General features: G+C 42.6%; 1 protein-coding gene across 10 annotated transcripts in view; it reads left to right on the top strand.

The window, feature by feature from the left end:
* gatad2ab (GATA zinc finger domain containing 2Ab) overlaps window positions 1-22,311 on the top strand; it is a 126,964-nt gene that overhangs the window by 72,055 nt on the left and 32,598 nt on the right. For all 10 annotated transcript variants that reach the window (XM_080212602.1, XM_080212601.1, XM_080212599.1 and 7 more), the window contains 2 exons: window positions 334-625; window positions 20,536-20,665. In XM_080212602.1, the coding sequence (XP_080068728.1) occupies window positions 334-625; window positions 20,536-20,665 (422 nt within the window). The remainder of the gene's footprint in view (window positions 1-333; window positions 626-20,535; window positions 20,666-22,311) is intronic.

Here is a 22,311-nt window from a genome sequence, read left to right as displayed (position 1 = left end):
ATTAAACCCTCATAATCTTTAAGATCTCTATCAGGTTGCTCATCAGCCTTTTCTTTTCTAGAGAGGGCAGTCTTGATGAGTTATAATTTCAGTTCTGGTATCAATTTATTCTTCTTTTCCCCTCTGTAACGTCTAAGTTCCCTTCTTTCAACTCTTTCTTAACCAGATCCCAGATATCTGATGTTCCAGAAATTGCCTTATGAGCAGTAGTAGTCCCACATTGAGCACCACAGCAAGGGGAGAAATTGAGGTTTCAGTCTCGCATCATGCTAGCTACTGAAATTAAAACTCCTAAATACTTTGTCTCTTATTTTTTTTTCGTTGTATCGACAGATATTTCTGCTATGACAGACGAAGTATACAGAACACGAAGCCAGAAGAGAGCATTGGAACGGGAGGGTCTGCATAATGATGTGGATATGAAGAAACCAAAAATAGAATGTTCCAGAGGAACTGATAGGGACAGTGAACTGGACGATGGGGACATAAGGATTAAAACAGAACCTGTTGATCGGGGTGGTGGTCGGACTTCTGGGTTGTTAAAGGGGCCAGGTGAAGTGAAAGCAACAATCAAAGTAGAAGTGCAGGCTGGTGATGAACCTGTTGACATGAGCACGTCAAAGATGTGAGTATGCAGCTACAAATTGGTCTTTTCTTTTAAAGCCGGTCTCTTGTTCTTTGGAATGGAGAACTTGGTTTGCCAGTAATGTCACTAAAAAGACAAAAGCAGAAAATTTATAACTATATCACGGCCTTCCCGATCTCAAGACACCCCAGAGAGCCACACAGCCAGTGAAATACTTTTGAAATGGAGTCATTGTTGTAATGGGTTTGAGTTCCAGGTTTCCGTTACTCTCTGTGTAAAAACACTTAACTGACACCACATTGAATTATAGAATCCCTACTGTACAGAAGGCGACCATTCAGCTGTTTTGAGTCTACACTGACAGCAATCACACCCAGGCCCTATCTCCTTAATTCTCAAGTATTTAACCTCCTAATCCCCCTGACGCTAAGGGGGCAATTTAGCATGGCCTGTGCACATAACCAGCACATCTTTGGACTGTGGGAGCAAACTGCGGCATCTGGAGGAAACACATGGGGAGAACATGCAGATTTCGCACAGATAGTAACCCAAGCCCAGAATCAAACCCGGATCCCTGGGCACTGAGAGGCAGCAGTGCTAACTTGTGTAAATAGCCTCGCTCTAATTCTAAGGTTATGGTCCTCTTGTTCTGGACATCTTCACCACAGGAAATAGTGTCTCCTCTGTCCATCCTGTCAACACTTCAGTTAGATCACTTTTAATCTTCTACATTTAGGAAATGCTACCCTAGTCCATGCATGCTTCCGGCCTAATTTAACTCCAAACCCGGAGTGTTAATGTAATGCATGAAATTATTATTAAATGAGTTGCTGGGAAAGGCCATTGAAGCAGGTAGTGCATGTGGGCTGAAAAAAGTATTAAGACATGTTTCTGGAAAAAAAGGAGATTGAGAAATAAGATGGCTAATTCCAACTGATGGGCATCAAACCCTGATGGTCTTTTCAGAGTTGGTGGATTTTTCCTGTTTCCTCGAGCTGTTTTATTTTTACATTGAAACACAACATTGAAATGCATCTTGTGCAGAACAAGTACATCATTAGAGAATATACCAAAGGAAGTTGTGATCAAGCTATTGTGTTGAGGGCAGGCTGCCTCAGGACAGTGGCCTGCCCTGATCACTGACACATAAGAGACACATTCAATCATTGAGGAGTTAGAGGAAAAAAAAGAGTTATACCTGAGGCAACCTTGTAGAGATATACAAGATAGTGGAAAGGAAACTGTAAACCTGGAAAGTTGTAATAAAATTGGTTTGATTGGCCAGGTTAAATTGTCCCCTGCAGTCAGGCGATTAGTAGGGTAAATACATTGGGTTACGGGGGAAGGGTCTGGGTGGGATTTTTGTTGGTGCAGTCTCTATGGGCCGAATAGCCTCCTTTTGCAGGGATTGTATGCTTCTATTCTCTTCTAAAATGACCAGGACAGAGTCAAAGCAATAAAAGTTAAATTTTGAACTGTTAGGAAATTATTCCTGCAAGGGATCATCAACAGCCTCTTGAGTAGTGGACGCAAAAAATGCCCGAGTTGTTTAAGAAACAATTGGATGCTGTAGTGGGAGGAATTTCAAGGCCTTCCGGTTGAATGACTTAAGACAGGCGTAGGGGCCTTGTTGAATTGTAATTATCTTGATTAGTGTTGGAGTGTCCCCATAAAGCAGATCCTTGAATGTTACAAGTTGACAAGCACAGTGATACTGATTAAGCAGCATTGCTTAAGGCCTTGAAGTCCTGGTTCATCTCTGTGACCTCAAGTCTTACCTTCTGATCTCGATCCACTGTTCTGCAGCATGGGTCATATGCTTGCAGTCGTTCATGCCTTGAGGGAAACCACCTCAAATGGTGAGGACGGTGATTTAGTGGTAATGTTACTGGACTAGTAATCCAGAGGCCCAGGCTAATGCTGCGGGGACCATGGGTTTAAATCCCATCATAGCAGCTGGTAGAATTTAAATTCAATGAATTAATAAAATCTGGGTTTTTCAATTATTGCAAAACTCCAGCTGGTTCACTAATGTGGAAGGAAATCTGCCATCCTTATCCTGGGGTTTGACCTACATGTGACAGTAAGGAGTCTCACAACACCAAGTTAAAGTCCAACAGGTTTATTTGGTAGCACAAGCCACAAGTTTTCGGAGCTGTCCCTTCATCAGATGAGTGGGAGTTCTGTTCACAAGCAGGACAAATGAAGACACAAATTCAATTTACAAAATAATGGTTGAAATACAAGTCTTTACAAGGTAATCGAGTGTTAAAGGTACAGACAATGTAAGTGGAGAGAGGGTCAAGCACAGGTTAAAGAGATGTGTATTGTTTCCAGCCAGAACAGTTAATGAGATTTTGCAAGTCCAGGCAAATCGTCCAGGGATTACAAGTGTGCCATGAACCCAAGATCCCGGTTGAGGTCATCCTCGTGTGCGGAACTTGGATATCAGTCTCTGCTCAGCGACTGCGTTGTCGTGTGTCGTGAAGGCTGCCTTGGAGAAGTCTTACTTGAAGATCAGAGGCTGAATGCCTGTGATCATTGAAATGTTCCCCAACAGGAAGAAAACAGTCTTGCCTGGTGATTGTTGAGCGGTGTTCATTCATCCATTGTCGTAGCATCTGCATGGTCTCCCCAATGTACCATGCCTCGGGACATCTTTCCTGCAAGTAGACAACATTGGCCAAGTTGCACGTGTATGTACTGTGTATATGGTGGATGGTGTTCTCATGTGGGATGATGGCATCCGTGTCGATGATCCGGCACGTCTTGCAGAGGTTGCTGTGGCATGGTTGTGTGATGTCGTGGTCAGTGTTCTCCTGAAGGCTGGGAAGTTTGCTGCGGACAGTGGTCTGTTTGTGGTTTTGCAGTTGTTTGAAGGCAAGAAGTGGGGGTGTGGGGGTGGCCTTGGTGAGATGTTCATCTTCATCCATGACATGTTGAAGGCTCCAGAAAAGATGCCATAGCTTCTCCGCTCCAAGGCAGCCTTCACGACACACGACAAGAGGTGCTGAGCAGAGACTGATAGCCAAGTTCCGCGCACGTGAGGATGGCCTCAACTGGGATCTTGGGTTCGTGTCACGCTATCTGTAACTCCCTTGATTTGCCTGGGCTTGCAAAATGTCATTAACTGTCCTGGCTTGAGACAATACACATCTCTTTAACCTGTGCTTAACCCTCTCTCCACTCACATTGTCTGTACCTTTAAGATTTGATTACCTGTAAAGACTCGCATTCCAACCATTATTTTGTAAATTGAGTTTGTGTCTTTATATGCCCTGTTTGTGAGCAGAACTCCCATTTCTCTGATGAAGGGGCAGCGCTCCAGAAGTTTGTGGCTTGTGCTACCAAATAAACCTGTTGGACTTTAACCTGGTGTTGCGAGACTTCTTACCCCAGTCCAACACTGGCATCTCCACATCATGGCTACATGTGACTCCAGACCCCCTCAGCTGACTTCTGAAATGGCCTCTAGCAAGCCAATTGACCCAAGTTCCAAATTTGTGTGTCAGTGTTTTCAACCTGGAATCCTGAAATATTGGCTTGATGTTTCTTCTTCCTGGACTCCCAAAATCAGCAGAAGCTATTTCTACAGACCCCACCTGTTCCTCCTTAATATTTTGAAAGCTGCAATCTAGGGGATTTTCACAGTAACTTCATTAGTAACTCCAATGTTAATGTAAGCCTACTTACGACACAAATTTTAAAAAATACCCATTTTATCTTTTGAATGCCAGGGGATGCCTTCCCCCCTTGGACCACTTCTTTTTAGCTAAGGCCAGTTGTAGCTAACTTTGGTATGGAGTGTTGCAAACCTGTAATGTATCTGAATTGAACCGATCTGCTCATTCCCAACCCTCCTGTTCCCCAGCTAACTCCCTGCAACCAGGAATCTCACCAGTTTCATGCCTGTGTTTTGAATATATAGCCCATGTTTTCCTTATTAAAAATGCCTGGTGTTCCAAAACAGTATAAAGCGGCTAATCTTTACTGAGGTCATCTGACGTACAATGTGAAGTTATCGATTATAAATATGAATAATTCCACTTGACTGGCAGAATGGAATAAGAATAATCTGAGACCTCATTTCAGAAATAAAGTATATAGATTAGTTTGATTTATGAGTGAGAGTTGCGATTAAATGCTTGTACTCCATTTAATAAATTCTATAATAGATTATAATCTTAAAGTGGATCTGACATGGCACAGACTGAAGAATTTCACCTGAGAAAGTTCTTAAAGGTGAATGGAAGTTTAGAATGAATAACTAAGTAACTTGATAAAGTGCCACACGAGACTTATGAGCAAACTTATTGCGCATGGAATAAAAGGGACAGCAGCAACGTGGATACACAATTGGTTGAATGACAGGAAACCGTGTAGTAGTTGATGGATGATTTCCAGATTGGAGGAAGGTTCGTAGCGGTGTTCCCCGAGGGTTCGGTGTTAGGACCCTTGCTCTTCCTGATGTATGCTAATAACCTAGATCTTGGTGTCCAAGGCACAATTTCAGAATTTGTGAACTTTGAAGATTGTGTAGAACTTCAAAAGAACAGACTGGTGGAATGCACAAACAAGTAGCAGATGAAATTTAATGTGGAGAAGTGTGAAATGATTCATTTAGGCAGGAAGAATGCAGAGACACAGTATAGAATAAAGGATACAATTTTAAAGGAGGTGTAGGAGCTAAGGGACTTGATTGTATATGTGCAGAAATCATTGAAGTTGGAAGGGCAGCTTGAGAGCACAGTTGATAAAGCATAGGGCATCTTCACCCCTCTATTAAGAGGGGCATAGAGTACAAGAGCAAAAATGTTAAACTTGTGTAGAACATTGGCTTGGCTTCAACTGAAATATTGCATCGAGTTTTGGGAACCACACTTCAGGAAAGATGTAAATATATCAGTGCAGAAAAGATTCAGAACTTCAATTACAGAGAAGTTGAGACGGTTTCTGTTGGAGTTGAGAAGATTGGGAGGAGACTTGATGGAGATCTTCAAAAAGATTTGGGGTTTGTGCAGAACAGATGGGACAAAATTTTAGCTCTTGAATGAAGGATTAAAAACCAAAGGGCAAGGATTTGACATCATTTGACATCCATTGCATAAGAAACAACAGTGATGTGAGGAAAAACTTTTTCCCAGTGAGTGGTTGGGATTTGGAATGCACTGCCTGTGAGTGTGGTGGCGACAGGTTCAACTGAGGCATTCAAAACAGAATTTGATTGTTACCTGGAAAGCGAATATATGGCAATGGATAAATTACTCCTCAGGAGAGCCAGAGCAGGCACAATGGACCGAATGGCCTTCTGCGCTTTAAATGGAATACTCCTTGAGAAGGTTCTCAAAGTTTACATATTTAATTAGTCATTGAATTATTTCCTCTCCATGAATTGTATTCTTCCAATTTGAAAAATGGAGACGTTTTCCTGTCATGTAGCGTGTCTGCCAGCTCAGGCTCAGCAACCTCACTTCCAGCCACTTCAGGTCTCATTCTCTCCTGGGCTGTTGCATTGTTCACAGACAGCAGTGAGCTGCCCTGTGCACACTAATTTCAGTGAGAGCTATAGATTTATATGATGGTTCTGTGGGGTTACTAAAGTTCGGCTCCTGGCGAGGGAACATTGGGAGGTTCATGATCCAAAATGATGCTAATTTTAAACTTATTTTAAACCCAAGTGCTGTTTAACTTTGAGGAATGAACTGCATTAAAATGGTTTGCATTTCTAAAGCACAGTGCATGGATCTCAGTTAAACTGAGAGAGATGTGATGGATCAACTGGCCACTATTGTTTCGGATTTGCCGCACCACGTAATTGTGTTTTCCCCCTCCGTTTGAAAACCTTGATACAGCTAACTCTGAACACTTGTTACATAAGCAAGTTTTAATGCTATTTGAGTGATTTTTATTCTCAGCTGAAGGACTTGAAAAAGTGAATTGAAACAAATGTGTGTGCACGTGTGTGGCGATGTAAGCGATTTGTCTGCTTAGATTCCAACCACACTACCTTCATTAACTACTTTGCCAACGTGGCAGTGACACAAAAGCTTGGAATGGTCAGTGGTATCCAACAGCTTACATACTGAGCTACATAATAGTACAACACTGGTGAATGTTCAATTGTCAGGACTCAGCCTGGGGAGAAGCCAAAAACGACAAAGGTTATCACTTTATGTTGCAGAGCTGGATTTGATCTGACATTCACAGAACTCGCACCCTTAGCCCCATGTAAGAACTGCGGGAAGGAATCTCAGTGTAAAGAATCTTCTGGTAAAGATTTAATCTCTCCTTTCCTCACACCCCCATGTTCACCATGTTTGTTGTATCAATCCCCTTCCCCAGAGGCTTGAGTGCAGAAATCTTAGCTTGCTCCACTGTGGACATTAAGCTGAGGTCCTGTCTGCTTTTTCAGGTCAACGTGAAAGATCTGAGAAAAAGAGTTCTCATTCATGCCCCAGGCTAATATTTGCCCCACTATCAAGATCACTACAGCAATTACCTGGTTTCTATTCACATGCTGTTTGTGGAAGCTTCATGTACACAAATGGACTGCTATCTCTTTCATATTGTAGCAGATACTTTTTTTGTGTGCCTCATGTGACTTCAGAATGCTTTAGGATGTCCTGAAGTTGTCAAATTCTTTATTAATGCAAGTTATTTTTGTTGGATGATGTGATAAGATCAGTTGTGACACCTACATTATCATCATCCCTAACTATCTAGGTTCATATATTTTTAAAAACTCGAGCCTAATACTGGAGCTACTTGAGGATACCAGCAGCACCCTGCCACGCTGATTACTGCAGCAATATTAGTTGCAGAGCTTGCCTAATCTCCTGTGCAGCATACTTCATTTTATGTATAAAGTTTTGCGGTGTTTGACGGATGGGATATGGCATTGAGTGAATAAATGCCTTTTTAGTTTTCAGACAGTTTTTAATCACCTCAACCGTTTGAGTAAATATATATTACAAAGTGGAAACTCTTCACCGGGAAAACTTTTTGAGACAGCTTTTATCACCATGTGTGTTAGTGACACTGTTGGTGCCCTGACAAAAGTGGGAAAGGTCAAACCTATGAAGGTATTTTTAGTGTAATGATTTTATTAACTGCAGTTTAAAGTTTATTTATTAGTGTCACAAGTAGGCTTATATTAACACTGCAGTGAAGTTACCGCAGTGTTGAAGTAGAGCAGTTAATGTGTATTCTTTAATGACCATCTATTGCAGTAAAGGGAGAGGGACTACAAACCCAGCAACCACGCTTCTACATAATGGTTATTGTACAGGCCAGTGGCCGAAAGCCACTCTGGAGCAGTTCACAGCAATCTGGCTGTTCAAAGTAGGGGGAAACCATCTTTGGAACTCAAAATGAACAGGTGACTGAAATAAAATGTGAAAGGAGCACTCTGTAAACTCCATTGCATCACTTTGTGAGGCTTTAGAGCATACAGGAGCTCTTCCAGGTTCTCCCTACCCCTCCTTCCTCACTTCTCTCCCATTCTCCCAACTTTTTGTCACTCTCCTCCCATTTCCCTTTCCAAGCCTCCTATTCTCCCCTCCTCTACAAAAGGTTATGATTACTGTTAACCAATAGTCTAATACCCCTTTGTTTAGATTCATAATTTGCATTTATATAGCACCTTTACTGTGGTAAAAGGTTCAGGGCACTTCACAGAGGAATATTAAGCAAGAATTAAGGAGATCAGGGGTTATAGAGAATGGGGATGAGAAAAATAACAGCCATGATTGAATGGCAGAGCAGACTCAATAGGTCGAGTGGCTTAATTCTGTTCCTATGTCTTATGGCTTTATGGTCTTAAGATACTTGGGGCCAATGTTCATAGAGGTAACTTTTGAAGAACGTCTTAAAGGAGAAATCAGTGGCTTCAGTAGAGAAGAAACCTTAATTGAGGTGTTGGAGAGTGAGAAGGAGATAACGGAGAATTAGAAACTCATAAGTCCAGTGCACCAAGTCCCTCAGTGATGCACTGGATTTTGCAGAGAATTCCTTGTGTATGCATTAAAGATGTTCACTTGTGTTTTTGATTTGATTTATTATTGTCACATGTATTAGCATACAATGAAAAATATTGTTCCTTGGGAGTACTGTGTGCAGTTCTGGTCCCCACATTACAGAAAGGATGTGGAGGCTTTGGAGAGGGTGCAGAGGAGGTTTACCAGGATGTTGCCTGGTATGGAGGGGAGGTCCTATGAGGAGAGGCTGAGGGATTTGGGGTTGTTTTCGCTGGAAAGAAGGCGGCTAAGAGGGGATCTTATTGAAACATATAAGATGATTAGAGGTTTAGATAGGGTGGATAGTAATAGCCTTTTTCCTCTGATGGAGAAATCTAGCACGAGGGGGCATGGCTTTAAATTAAGGGGTGGTAGTTATAGGACGGATGTCAGGGGTAGGTTCTTTACCCAGAGGGTGGTGAGGGATTGGAATGCCCTGCCTGCTGCAGTTGTAAATGCGCCTAGTTTGGGGGCGTTTAAGAGATCCGTGGATAGGTTTATGGACGAAAAGGGATTTGTTTAGGTTAGTGGGTCATTGTTTTGTAACTGGTCGGTGCAACATCGTGGGCCAAAGGGCCTGTTCTGCACTGTTATGTTCTATGTTTGGGCATTATATAGCCAAAGCATACCGTTCATTGAGAAGGAGAGGACAGAGTGCAGAATTTAGTGTTACAGTCAAAGCTGGGTGTAAGAGAAAGATCAACTTAATGCAATGCAAGGTAGGTCCATTCAAAAATCTGATGGCAGCAGGGGAGAAGCTGTTCTTGAGTCGGTTGGTACATGACTTCAGTCTTTTATATCATTTTCCTGATGGAAGAAGGTGGAAGAGAGAATGTCTGGGATGCATGGGGTCCTTAATTATGTTGGCTGCTTTGCTGAGGCAGCGGGAAGTGTAGACCGAGTCAATGGTTGGGAGGCTTGTTTGCATGACGGGGCGGGGGGTGTTGGGCTATATTCATGACCTTTTGTCGTTTCTTGCAGTCTTGGGCAGAGCAGGAGCCATACCAAGCTGTGATACAACTAGAAAGAATGTTTTCTGTGGTGCATCTGTAAAAGTTGGTGAGAGTTGTAGCTCACATGCCAAATTTTCTTCGTCTTCTGAGAAGGTAGAGGCATTAGTGGGCTTTCTTAACTATAGTGTCAGCATGGGGGGACCAGGACAGATTATTGGTGATCTGGACATGTAAAAACTTGAAGCTCTCGACCCTTTCTACTTTGTCCTCGTTGATGTAGACGGGCATGTTCTCCATTATGCTTCCTGAAGTTAATGACTATCTCCTTCATTTTGTTGACATTGAGGGAGAGATTATTGTCATCACACCAGTTCACCAGATTCTCTATCTCATTCCCGTACTCTGTCTCGTCATTTTTTGCGATCCGACCCACTATGGTGGCATCGCCCACAAACTTGAAAATAGAGTTGGATGGGAATTTGGCCGCACAGTCATAGGCGTAGAAGGAGTATAGTAAGGGGCTGAGAAAACAGCCTTGTGGGATGCATGTGTTGAGGATGACCATGGAGGAGTGTTGCTGCCTATCGTTATTGATTGTGTCCTGAGAGTTAGGAAGTAGCAGAGGACAGAACCGAGGTCCAGGCTACAGAGTTTGGAGATGTTTCATAGGAATGATGGTGTTGAAGGCTGAGTTGTGTTAACGGTATGTTAATTATGATATACCCAGGTGCAGGACATTGTTTAATTAAATATACTTGATAGGTTCACTGGGTCACTAGGTAGAAGGTAGGCACCTGAATGCTGCAGTCTGTAAATCCATCATGCAAGCCAGCCTCCCATCCTCTGTCTACACTTCCCGCTGCCTTGGCAAAGCAGCTGGCATAATCAAGTACCCCACATGTCCCGGACATTCTCTCTTCCACCTTCTTCCGTCCAGGAAAAGATACAAAAGTGTGAGGTCATGTACCAACCGACTCAAAAACAGCTTCTTCCTTGATACTGTCAGACTTTTGAATGGGCTTACCTCGCATTTGATCTTTCTCTACACCCTAGCTATAACTGGAACACTACATTCTACACTCGTTTTCTTCTCTATGAACAGTATGTTTTGTCTGTATAGCACGCAAGAAACAATACTTTTCAGTATGTTAATACATGTGACAGTGATAAATCTAAATCAAAATCAATTGCAGGAATCTTGGTTGATGATTTGGGGTAGTCCAGTGCAGGGATCTCATCTGCTGTTGGGTAACTCTACATACTTAAGTTCCCTCTAAGGCACTGTTGAAATTCAATGTTAATTTAGTGAAGAGGAAGCTTTGGATGCAGGCTGGTGGGCAAAGATGCAGTTTGCGTTTGCAGATGGCTTTAGTTTAACGGTATCTGTATGAGAGACAAGTTGCCAGTGATGCTGTGGTCCTCCAGCATGGCTTAGCAGCCATTGTTGGTCTGGATCTTAAGAATGAGCGCTTTAGTCAGATTTTGATAGTCGATTATCCCAAAAGTATTCGTCACACTGTGCTGGAATTTGCAGAAGTTGTAGATTTGTAGAATAGTACAAAAAAGTTGGAGTCTATCCTACCCAGTACCATTCTAGGTAGTGTGTTACAGATTTTATTAAAAAAACCCGTTTTTGCCAATTAACTTAAATTTTACCCTAATTTAAAAAGCTTTCTCCCTTTCACTGAGTGAACTGTGTCTGATTTAGCTTATGCACTCAGGTAGTGTCGAGGGTGGAAGTCAAGGTTCCTGATTTAAGCAATGTCTGCTGATGGGCACATATTGAAACTGTAGCAGAAACAATGAATTGAAACGCTCGGGTGCATATGAGCAAGTCACTTAGAGCATTTGTCTTTGAACTAAGCGACCTGATAGCTCCCTTCAATAATCTGCCCAGCAACCCTCACAACATTGTATCAGGTTGCACCGGGACCTGATTTCTGAGAACCAAGGTCATTTGTAACCCCTAGTGCACTGTGATAGAATTGAAGATGACAGTACCCCAAGCAGTGTTGGCTGCAGTGCTTCCTTCACAGTTTAACACTCCCAAGGTACAGGAGGCAGGAGAGATGAGAAAGGAGAGAAAGCATTTAAGGGAGGACAGTGGCACAGATGAAGGAACGTCTGTAGCAAGAGTTACTGATGACACGAAGACAGTTAAGAATTTAAGTTCTCAAGAGGACATAGAGTCTAAAGGTTAAGTGAGTGGACAAAAATTTGGCAGGTGGACTAAAATGTGGGAAAATGAGAACTTTACCACCTTGGCAGGAAGCATAGAAAATCAGTCAATTATTTAATTGGATAGTGATTGCAGGACTCGACATATGCCACAGTGGGATCTGGATGTCCTGGTGCAAGAATCATTAAAAAGTTGATCTGTAGGTACGGCAAATGATAAGGAAGGGAGGCCACGTCATTGAGTGTCTTTAAGACAGTGATAGATTCTTGATTAATAAGGGAATCATGGGTTATGGGGAAAGGATAGGAGAATGGGGAACAAAACAAATATCAGCCATGATTGAATGGTGGAGCAGACCCGATGGGCCGAGTGGCTCAATTCTACTCCTATGTCTTATGGTCAGCATGTATTGCAAGGCAAATCAAGTATAAAAGTAAGGTCATTTACAGTCAAAACATTAACTCTGTTTCTCTCTCCATTGTTGCTGGCAGACTTGCTGAGTTTATCCAGCATTTACTGTTTTTATTATAAAAGTAGGGAAATTTGCTACAGCTATCCAGGGCTTTGCTGAAACTGCATTAGGAGTACTATGTACAGTTTTGGTTTCTGTAATTAAAAGATATAATTGCATTAGAATCAGTTCAGGGTAGGTTTATTCACTGATTCCTAGAATTAGATCATAAAAGCCTTAACAAAAATCAATCAATATCGCTTTTAAAATTTTCAAATGAGGTCTATGATTTTGGGCAATGGCTAGGGTCTCTTTGAGATGTCATCAAAGTATCCCTGAAGATGTCAAAATTTCCACTGACTTCTGGAAGTTCTTAGCTTGTGACTGACCAAAATGGTTTATACAGGAAGGCATTGAGCACCTTGAGAAGCTGTCAGGAGCGCAAAGAGACAGCAGTAATGTATCGGAGAGAGGACAGAAACCTCCAAACAAATCTATCCTCCAAACAAATCTACCCAATCCTTTTAAGCACTGCGTGCCCCGCATGTGGCAGAGTCTGAAGATTACACAGTGGACTTACTGGCCAACTCCGAATCCATCAAACCTGAAGCGAAGCAAGTCATCCTTGATTCCAAGGGACTGCTTAAAAAGGATATGTGATTCTAAGCTACGACACTGTCAAGAGATGGATGGAAAGAACAGCAGCCTGTTTAGTAGTGATGTCAGTAAGACGGGAGGAAAAAACATAAATAATCAAGCTTGCAAATCTTGTTCATATGAACTTTATGATGGCTGCTAACAATTTACGGAGGCTGTAACTATAACATTGTCTGGAGGGAATACAATGGCTTCTTCAGTTCTTGTAGGTTCCTGTGTTGGCTGAACTCTTCCAAGAAAACAACATTATTTCCCATGATATTTCCCATTCTGAAGGCTCGTCAGACCCTACAGCAAGTCCCGTCACCACCTCATGTTGGGGTTTCTACAACTGAACTGAAGCTGTTCAGTCCTGGTACCCCCAGGAAAACTGTAGATTTAAAAAAAGCAAAGCATGATTTCAGCACTAAGGATTAATGGATGTCACGTGACACTAATGGCAAATAATTGTCTGCCCATTAACCTCGCAGCAATTGAGATTTACTGTCAGGCATTTTGGAACAATTGGCAAAACCTGTTCTTTTACCTTGTTCACACTTTAAGAATCAAACACTCTGTTTTCAAGCATAATGAAGCACATATTTTTCTGAACCTCCGGAAGAACATCCTGCTCCATTTTCTTCCATGCCAAGGTCTGTAGTTGACAGTAGCCGGAGACTGACACAGACTTTGGACAAAAAAGAGCTCCCCAAACAACAACAACAGCATGGCTAACCTGTTTTCAATGGTGTTGGCTGAGGGATAAATGTTAGCCTGCACACCACGGTCATGATGTGGAGATGCTGACATTGGACTGGGGTAAGCGCAGTAAGAAGTCTCACAACACCAGGTTAAAGTCCAACAGGTTTATTTGGTAGTACAAGCCACTAGCTTTCGGAGCACTGCTCCTTCATCAGGTAAGTGGTGAATGAAGGAGCAGCGCTCCGAAAGCTAGTGGCTTGTGCTACCAAATAAACCTGTTGGACTTTAACCTGGTGTTGTGAGACTTCTTATTGTTCATGAAGATCGTGCCATGGAGTAGTAAAGGAAGAAAGGCTTTGCACTTGTATAGCACCATTCATGACCTCAGAATATCCCAAAACCCTTCACAGTCAATTCAATGCATTTTTTGAAGTGCAGCTCCTGTTGTAATGCAAACGTCAATGTGAAGAGACACGGCAATCAGTTTGTGCACATCAAGTTGCCACAGATGTCAACGAAATAATTGAAAGGCTGACCAATGTTAGTGATGTTGGTTCAGAAACAAATATTTGTTTCCACAAGAGAGTTTCTCTTTTCCTCTTAAATGATGCTACATCTGCCCAAGAAGGCAATCAGGGTCTTGGCTTAATACCTTGCCTGAAAGATTGCACCACCTAACAGTGCAATACTGGGTGGGAATCTCTGATTAGATTTTGTGCTTGAATCGCTCGAGTGGGATTTGAGCCTCCACCATTTTGGCTCAGGTAATAACTGAACAGGTAAATAAGACCTAGGTTTGACATCTTATTTGGAAGACATGGACTTTAAGTGGTGGCAGCCTAGATGATGCACTTGAGCTTTGAAGTGGGTTTTGACCTTGAGAGAACTACTGTTGGGCCAAGCTGACACATTGACCAACTGGACTTGTCCCATTGTCAAAGTAAAGTTTATCTATTAGTCACAAGTAGACTTGCATTCACACTGCAATGAAGTTACTGTGAAAATCCCTGAATCACCACACTCTAGTGCATGTTTGGGTACACTGAGGGTCAATTAAGCATGGCCAATTCACCTAATCAGCACATCTTTGGACTGCCGGAGGAAACCCACGCAGACACGGGGAGAATGTGCAAACTCCACACAGATGGTGACCCAAGCTGGGAATCGAATCTGGGTACCTGCGCTGTGGTAGCAGTGCTAGCTACTGTGCCACCATGCCGTCCCTAGCAGAACTTAGAGCTTTTTTGACTTATCCTGGATAAGCAAGCACATGGTTATCGTGCAATAATTAGAAATATAGTGAATGCCATTATTTCCTCACTTGATCTTTTTCCACAAGTATTATAATTCTGGGTGGCACTAATTCTCACCAAAATGGCAACAGGATCATTGTAAGAAATGTAGAAAGTTAGGCTCTGGTTATCAAACTGCCCTGCTAAGGCTGGACTGTCAGCACAATAGGCTGCAGTGCACTTGGAATATAGTGTTCAGATCTGGTCGGCACACTACCAGCAGAATGTGGAGACTTTGGAGAGGGTACAGAAATGATTTACCAGGATTTTGCCTGGTATGGAGGGCGTTAGCAATGCAAATTAGCTCTGGAGAAATTTGGTTTGCTCTCAAACAAAGGTTGAGGGGTGACCTGATAGAAATCTACAACATTGAGGAACATGGACAGCATGGATAGTCAGCAGCTTTTTTCAAGGGTGGAAGAGTCAATTATTAGGGGGCATAGGGTTAAGGGGCAAGGTCTGAGGCAAGTTTTTTACACGGTGGTGGGGGCCTGGAAGTCGCTGCTGCGAGAGGTAGTGGAAGCAGATACGATAGTGACTTCTAAGGAGCATCTTGACAAATACATGAGTAGGATGGGAATAGAGGGATATGGCCTCCTCAAGGGTTAGGGGGTTTTAGTTCAGTCGGGCAACATGGTCATTGCAGGCTTGGAAGGCTGAAGGGCCTGTTCCTGTGCTGTAATTTTCTTTGTTCTTTAATGTCCTGATGGATCTGGGTCACATTACAATAACAAAGAACAAAGAAAATTACAGCACAGGAACAGGCCATTCGCCCGCCAAGCCTGCACCGACCGTGCTGCCTGACTTAACTAAAACCCCCTATGATTCCGGGGACCAGATCCCTCTATTCCCATCTCATTTATGCACTTGTCAAGACGCCCCTTAAAAGTACTACCATATCTGCTTCCACTTCCTCCCCCAGCAACGAGTTCCAGGCATCCAGCACTGTGTTTAAAAAAAAAAAATTTGCCTCTTACATCTCTTTTAAACCTTGCCCCTCGCACCTTAAACCAATGCCCCCTAGTAATTGACTCTTCCACCCTGGGAAAAAGACTATCCACCCTGTCCATGCCTCTCATAATCTTGTAGATTTCTATCAGGACTCCCCTCAACCTCCGTTGCTCCAGTGAGAACAAACCAAGTTTCTCCAACCTGTCCTCGTAGCTAATGCCCTCCATACCAGGCAACATCCTGGGTGTGTTTTGGATCAAAATTGTGCCAAATTAGAGTTGGCCTGTACTTCCATGCCCACCAGAAATTGGAGTAATATTACCCTAACTCTTGTCATGTCAGACCTTTGCTGACAGTGATGTTGTACAACTCTAAGCAGGATTTGAACTGAGGGCCTGGAAATCAAAGACATATCTAACTTGGGAAAGTCACAGATCAAAGCAGGCATTGGCCATTCATCTGCTTGAGCCTAGTCCTGACTGATGTCCCACTCCACTTTTCTGTTTTTTCTCCATTTACCTTGGTTCTATTTGTGTCCAAAAATCTATTCATCTCAAACTTGAATACACCCAACATTGTGACCCACAGCTTCCGGGTGCAGAATTCCAAAGATTCACAGCCTTCTGAGTAAAGAAATTTCTCCCCTTTCATTCCTAAATAACTAAGCTGTCATCCTAAGGCTATGATCCTTCGTCGTAGGCTCTCCAGCCAGGGGATGGTGGGATTTTCCCTACGTGGTGAAACTTTTGATGTGATTTGTTAACTGAGGGCATGAAGAGATAGATAGGGAGAAAGGGTGGGTAAATGGAGAGCAGATCATTAGCCATGAACAAATAGAATGGCAGAACAGATTTTAAGGGAACAAATGCCTGACTCCTGTTCCAGAAATATTAGTTTTTGCTGCTGAAATATCTGCACTTTCTCAATAGACTTGACCAAAATTTGAAAATCAGTTATCTGAATACTTTTTATTTATTAGTCACAAGTAAGACTTACATTAACACTGCAATAAAGTTACTGTGAAATTCTGCTAGTCGCCGTGCTCAGGTGCCTGTTCAGGTCATTGTACCTAACCTGCATATCTTTCAGACTGTGGGAAGAAACCGGAGCACCGGGAGGAAACCCACGTAAACGGGGAGAATGTGCAACAGACAGTGACCCAAGCTGGGAATTGAACCCGAATTCCTGGCACTGTCAAGCAGCAGAGCTAACCATTGTGCTACCATGCCACCCATGGTAGCACTAAATAGCAATTCATGAAAAATGTATGATACATTGACATTATTTCACTTGTATCTGTAGTTATTTTGTATGAGACTACAGCTGACTTTCCTGTCGGCAAGCCACTGGGCCATGGATGTTTAAAGGGGAAAAGCAAAAGAAGGATAACATGGCATCTGTAAGGGAGTATCTTACAAATATTTGCTATCCCTCACTAGCGAGGAAGATTGACTTCCATGAGTCCAAAGGTGGCTGATAAGGCGTTACAAATAGAACCAAGCCAACAGGGCAAGGGTGACTGGAGGCAAGTATATTCAGATCTGGCGAACTGCATTGGAAATGGGAAGAGCTACAGTAGAAAGCTTGGACTTTGAGCAGAAGGAACTTTGGGAAAATACCTCGATTAAAAATGGACAACCAGGAAGAGGAGCAATGGAAGAAAAGAATTATTGTGAAAAATAGTTCTACTGGTGGAGATATTTTCATTATTTGGTCAGTGTGATAATACTTACCTTTTATCCATGGCACAAACTGCACTGGTGTCCAGGTATTATTCAGTGCCACGACCTGCCTGCCTTGGTGCATGTACCATTGCAGTTCACTTGAAGTTAATGGTGTAGTTTGTTACGGTTAAACAGGATGTTTATAGTCTACACCAGGAAGAGCATTATTGACATTTCCTGTATATATAAAGAAAGACATTTAGATCTGACGAAGTGTCTCCAAATTTCATTAATTTTGTTTCTGTGCATTTTACGGTCTATTGTGCTGAAAGTTATAAAAGACTAAGGGAACAGGCTGATTCATAATGAATTCCACAAGCTAAATCAAATAGAGTTGGATCAGATATCCTCTTAACGTCCCACCTATCCAAACGCTTGAGATTATTTGAGAAAGAACAATGACTGTATTGGGAACTTGCCGACATGCAGGAGTCCTCGCATTCTATTGTAAAAGTTGTTGCAATAGGTGGTGACTTGGACTTGGCCTTGTAAAGGATTTTCCACCGATTTTTGAAGTAAACTTTTACTGTTAACTAAAGATTACCATTGACATTCAAACAACCATTCTTCTGCACACTGCAGATATCTGATTGGAGGTATTTGGGGCTGGTTATTACCAAGATGATGCCTCCACTGGGAAGACTGGCTATTCCAAATGTATATTCCACAATCAACGCATCCTTTGAAGTTTATTTTTAAAAACTACTGGGGTATGAGCATCGCTGGGGCAACACCGATATTTATTACCTGTTCATGTCATCCATTAATATTTCCTTTGAGCCGCTGCAACCTATGTGCCCCTGCTGTGCCATTACGTAAGGAGTTTTCAAGTGGTGTGTGATTTGCAGGGGACTGTTGATGGTGTTCCTATGTACCTGCTGCCCTTTCCGTTTAGGTGTTGCCAAGTAGATTTGATGGCTCAGTTGAGTCAATGAGTGTTTAGGCCAGTGAATGAGATGCCCATCAAAGAGACTGCTTTGCTGTTGACAGTTTCAAACTGATCCAGGCAAATATAGAATACTATATTCATCATACTCCTGAATTGTGCCTGACGGGACTAGTCAAGAAAGACATCCACAATGATGTATTCTAAATCATCTTGTATAAGGCAGTAATATGAAATCCCAAGCCTCAACATATGATAACATTTTTGGGTTTCCCCAAATTGCACTTGAATGTTTTCAGTTAATAGCACCAGGGATGCCTTTTGCTCAGTGTTGCAGCAAAGGCCAGATACCAGTCCACATCCAGGAGCTGCCCCATGCTGACTATTTTCCTAACCATTTGATTAAAGTTTGGACAAAGCACCTGAAGGTTTTGGGGGCTGCCTCAGTGCCCCAGAAAGGTAAAGCTGTTACAAGACCCATTAATGGTCAGTCTGATACAGAATTTAACAGTGATAAGATAAATACGTGTTACTGGGCATATTTGTGTTCCCCTCCTTCAGACATGAGCAGGTTGAGAGACCTCCTTGTAACATACATCATGTTTTCGTGAACTTTCTTGTGCAGGAAGTAGTTACATTGGCTTAATTGAAAGTGCCAAAGAAATTTTTGAAACTCACTTTAAGGACTTTTGTTAATGGCTTTAAAAGGAATTTTTGTGTATGTATCAAGCTTAGTCTTAAATTCACAAATTAAAGCTGTAAGGGAGTGACGCCTGAGCCGGTGGAAGTCTGCCCTTTATCTTCTGTCTGTTCGCTGGGCTCCATTTTGTTTCAGTACCTGAACCCTATTCCCCTTCACAAAATGAAGGCAATGTGTCACAGACCAGTTTCAGCCGGCTGTTGCCATGGGTTCCACTGGGGCTGGTCATGTGACAGAGGAAGGGAAATGCCTAAGTCATGTGATAACTTTTCTTCTCTGGGGCCAATTAGCATACAGGAAGCTTGCTCCCAGTCACTGAGATGCAAGGATGCTGTCGGTTATCTGATGAGAGGCATCACCTCTGCCAAAGCCTATTGATTGCCTTAAGCACTGTATTCAGGGAGCAGCAGAAAAAAATACAATGTCACAAGATTCAGGGGCTACATAAACGTGCTGTTAACATAAAACTTTCTTCATTTTGCTCAGTAGTTGAGAATGGTCCTATGACTTGTTGAGATGTGCAAGGACTAGTTTTAAACTTTCAAGAACAGTTTTTCAAAAATATTGGAGAGAGTCCTTCCTAAAGTAATTGTTATTATGCAGACTCTGCAATGTGGGACAGTGAGAAATGAGAGGTTAGAGTTGTACGGATCTCCAAGGGAACTAACTGCAGGTAATCTATCCTCTCCCAGGCTCCCCTTGCAGTGATCTCTCCCCTGACTATTGATGTATTTCTGAACAGTTGGATTACAAACCGCACATTTGGGGCCGCTGAGATGGGGAAGTTTACACAGCCTTTTGGAGCTTGTAGTGTTTTCAAAATAGCAGTGGGGTGAAGCAAGGATTAACAAAGGCCCATTTGCTCTCCCTCCATGCCTGTGATCAGATCTGTGTGGAGAATGTCTTTGTGTCCTGCTCTACCCCTTTCTCCTTTCCCAACCTGTACTCATTCACCCACTCCACCTCCCCACAATAACAACCCAAAAAACAAACACATCTGGTTATGTTGGGGAGCACAGGTGATGAGACATATTTATGTAGGTGTGGCAGAAGTTGCTCCCTGGGCGGTTGAGACCTTGAGGATCATCAAACAATAAAGATTATATAAATCCAGTAAGAAATTCGGGAGGAACTTTGTTACCCAGAGAGGGATGAGAATGTGGAACTCACTGCCATAAGGTATAATTGTGCTGAATAGCTTTCGCCCTGTTAAGGGGAAATTTTGATAAGTATGCAAGTGAGCGAAATGAATAAAAGGTATGCTGATGGGGTTAGATTGGGTGGCATGGGAGGAGACTTCTATGAAGCACAAACACTTGGCACAGACCAGTTGGGCTGAATGGAAATCTTGGATTCGTTTGACGTGAGGTATTAAGTTGTACTTGCCCACTAGGGGCGTAATGATTTTGGCCGTTTCATTTTCAGTTGCCTTGTTTGACCTCTTATCCGATCTCTTACAGAGAAATGAAGAAGGGAAAGCGTGCCCCATCTCCAGATATCATCGTCCTTTCTGACAACGAACCTTCGAGTCCCAGGATGAATGGGCTTTCGAAAGATCCAGGAAGGAGTGCAAATACAGACGATATTATGGTGAGACAGAACATCCATCAAAATCAGTAACTTCAGTTTAATATTTTTAAAAGCTAGTGTTTATTCACAATTATCTTTTTTGTATCTAATTTGTACCTGGGATGTCTGATTTGTACCTGCAGGGCAGGGAATTAGGGTGACACAGTGGTTAGCACTGCTGCCTCACAGTGCCAGGGATCCAGGTTCGATTCTTAGTTGTCTGTGTGGATTCTGCACATTCTTCTGGTGCCTGTGTGGGTTTCCTCCCACAGTCCAAAGATGTGCAGATTAGGTTGATTGGCCGTGCTAAATTGCCCCTTGTGTCAGGGGGACTAGCTAAGGTAAATGCATGGGGTTTATCAGTTGGGGCTGGTGCAGACTTGATGGGCCAAATAGCCTCCCTCTGCACTGTAGGATTCTGTGATTTCTATGGGAAACAACAGGAACAAATAGCAAAGGTGACTGTTCATTAACTAATTTAAAGAGTGTTCTTTAAAGTGAATTCTGAAATGGCATGGGCGGTGACAGTGTTAGCAATTTCCAAAGTGTTTTCTCCATATGGTTAGCCTTTGCATCAGGTGGGGCATTCAGGGAGAAACTGGGGTATTATGCCTAATCCTGTGAATGGAACAGGAATTAGAGTAAAGTTATATTTGTTCTAGCAATATTTTAAAGAAAAAATGGAATCAGCAGAAACAACAAAGCAAGCACAGAATTATAAAGTACAGAATGAGGTCACTTAGCCCGTTGTGTCTTGGCCGTTTCTTTGAAATTACTAGTTCATTCATTGCAGGTACAAATTTGACACAAAAAAGATAATTGTGAATAAACACTAATTAATCTCCTGCCCTCAACCAAGGTATCTTTGCTCAAGAGCCAGCCATTTGCCCCATCAAGTCTGCACCAACTCTTGACAGATTCGCTTACCCAGGCCCTCTCCCTCCACACCATATACTGCCTACATTTCTTTGACATTCTCGAGTAAAACACACATTTTTTAAAAATGAGCGACCCCACCATTCATTCAGTCCCTGGCCTGTGTTGGGCTGCTCTGAATCTGGTTGTTTTGATTGGTGTCCTTATTTAGAGATGTGAGATTTCATTCCTGATTAACATAACATACCCCATGCTGGCAAATGCAAATCAACTGGACATTTAGATGGGACCAAACACCTGCAGTACTCTGGCGGCCCAACAGCTTGCTGAAGCTGGCCTAGAAACTTCCACCCTAATGTATTCTTGAGAGAGCTGCCTTGTGCCTGTGAAAGTGTTTCCCAGCACAACTTGCTAACTTCAGGAGAATCTCTTGCGCACCATAAGCAGGCTGAGAATAATGGTGGTATCCTATTTTCAGCAATGCCACTGTGAATAGCTATAGATCAGAGGACAGACACAGGTACAATCTGAGAGAATGTTGTCTGTCTTGCTTGGATTATTGTATGCTGTAGGGAAACAAGGTGGAAGGGTATAAAGAACACCACAGGCAGGGCATTACTAGATTTCTCCGCAGAACATTGGGTTTGATTCCTGGCCTGTCTTGAATTAGCTGCTGTCCACCAAGGGAGATGTTGCAGTTCATGCTGAAGGAAGAATTAGCCAGAATTCCTGACCCTAATCATAATCTAGTGAACCTCATTCAAAATTGTGCTTGCATAGACATGACTGGG

This window comes from Carcharhinus amblyrhynchos, chromosome 26, assembly GCF_965287045.1.
Source record: "Carcharhinus amblyrhynchos chromosome 26, sCarAmb.v2.hapA, whole genome shotgun sequence".
Taxonomy (NCBI): Eukaryota; Metazoa; Chordata; class Chondrichthyes; order Carcharhiniformes; family Carcharhinidae; genus Carcharhinus; species Carcharhinus amblyrhynchos.
The sequence above is the reverse complement of the archived record's forward strand: the minus strand, read 5'-3'. Positions and strand labels throughout refer to the sequence as shown.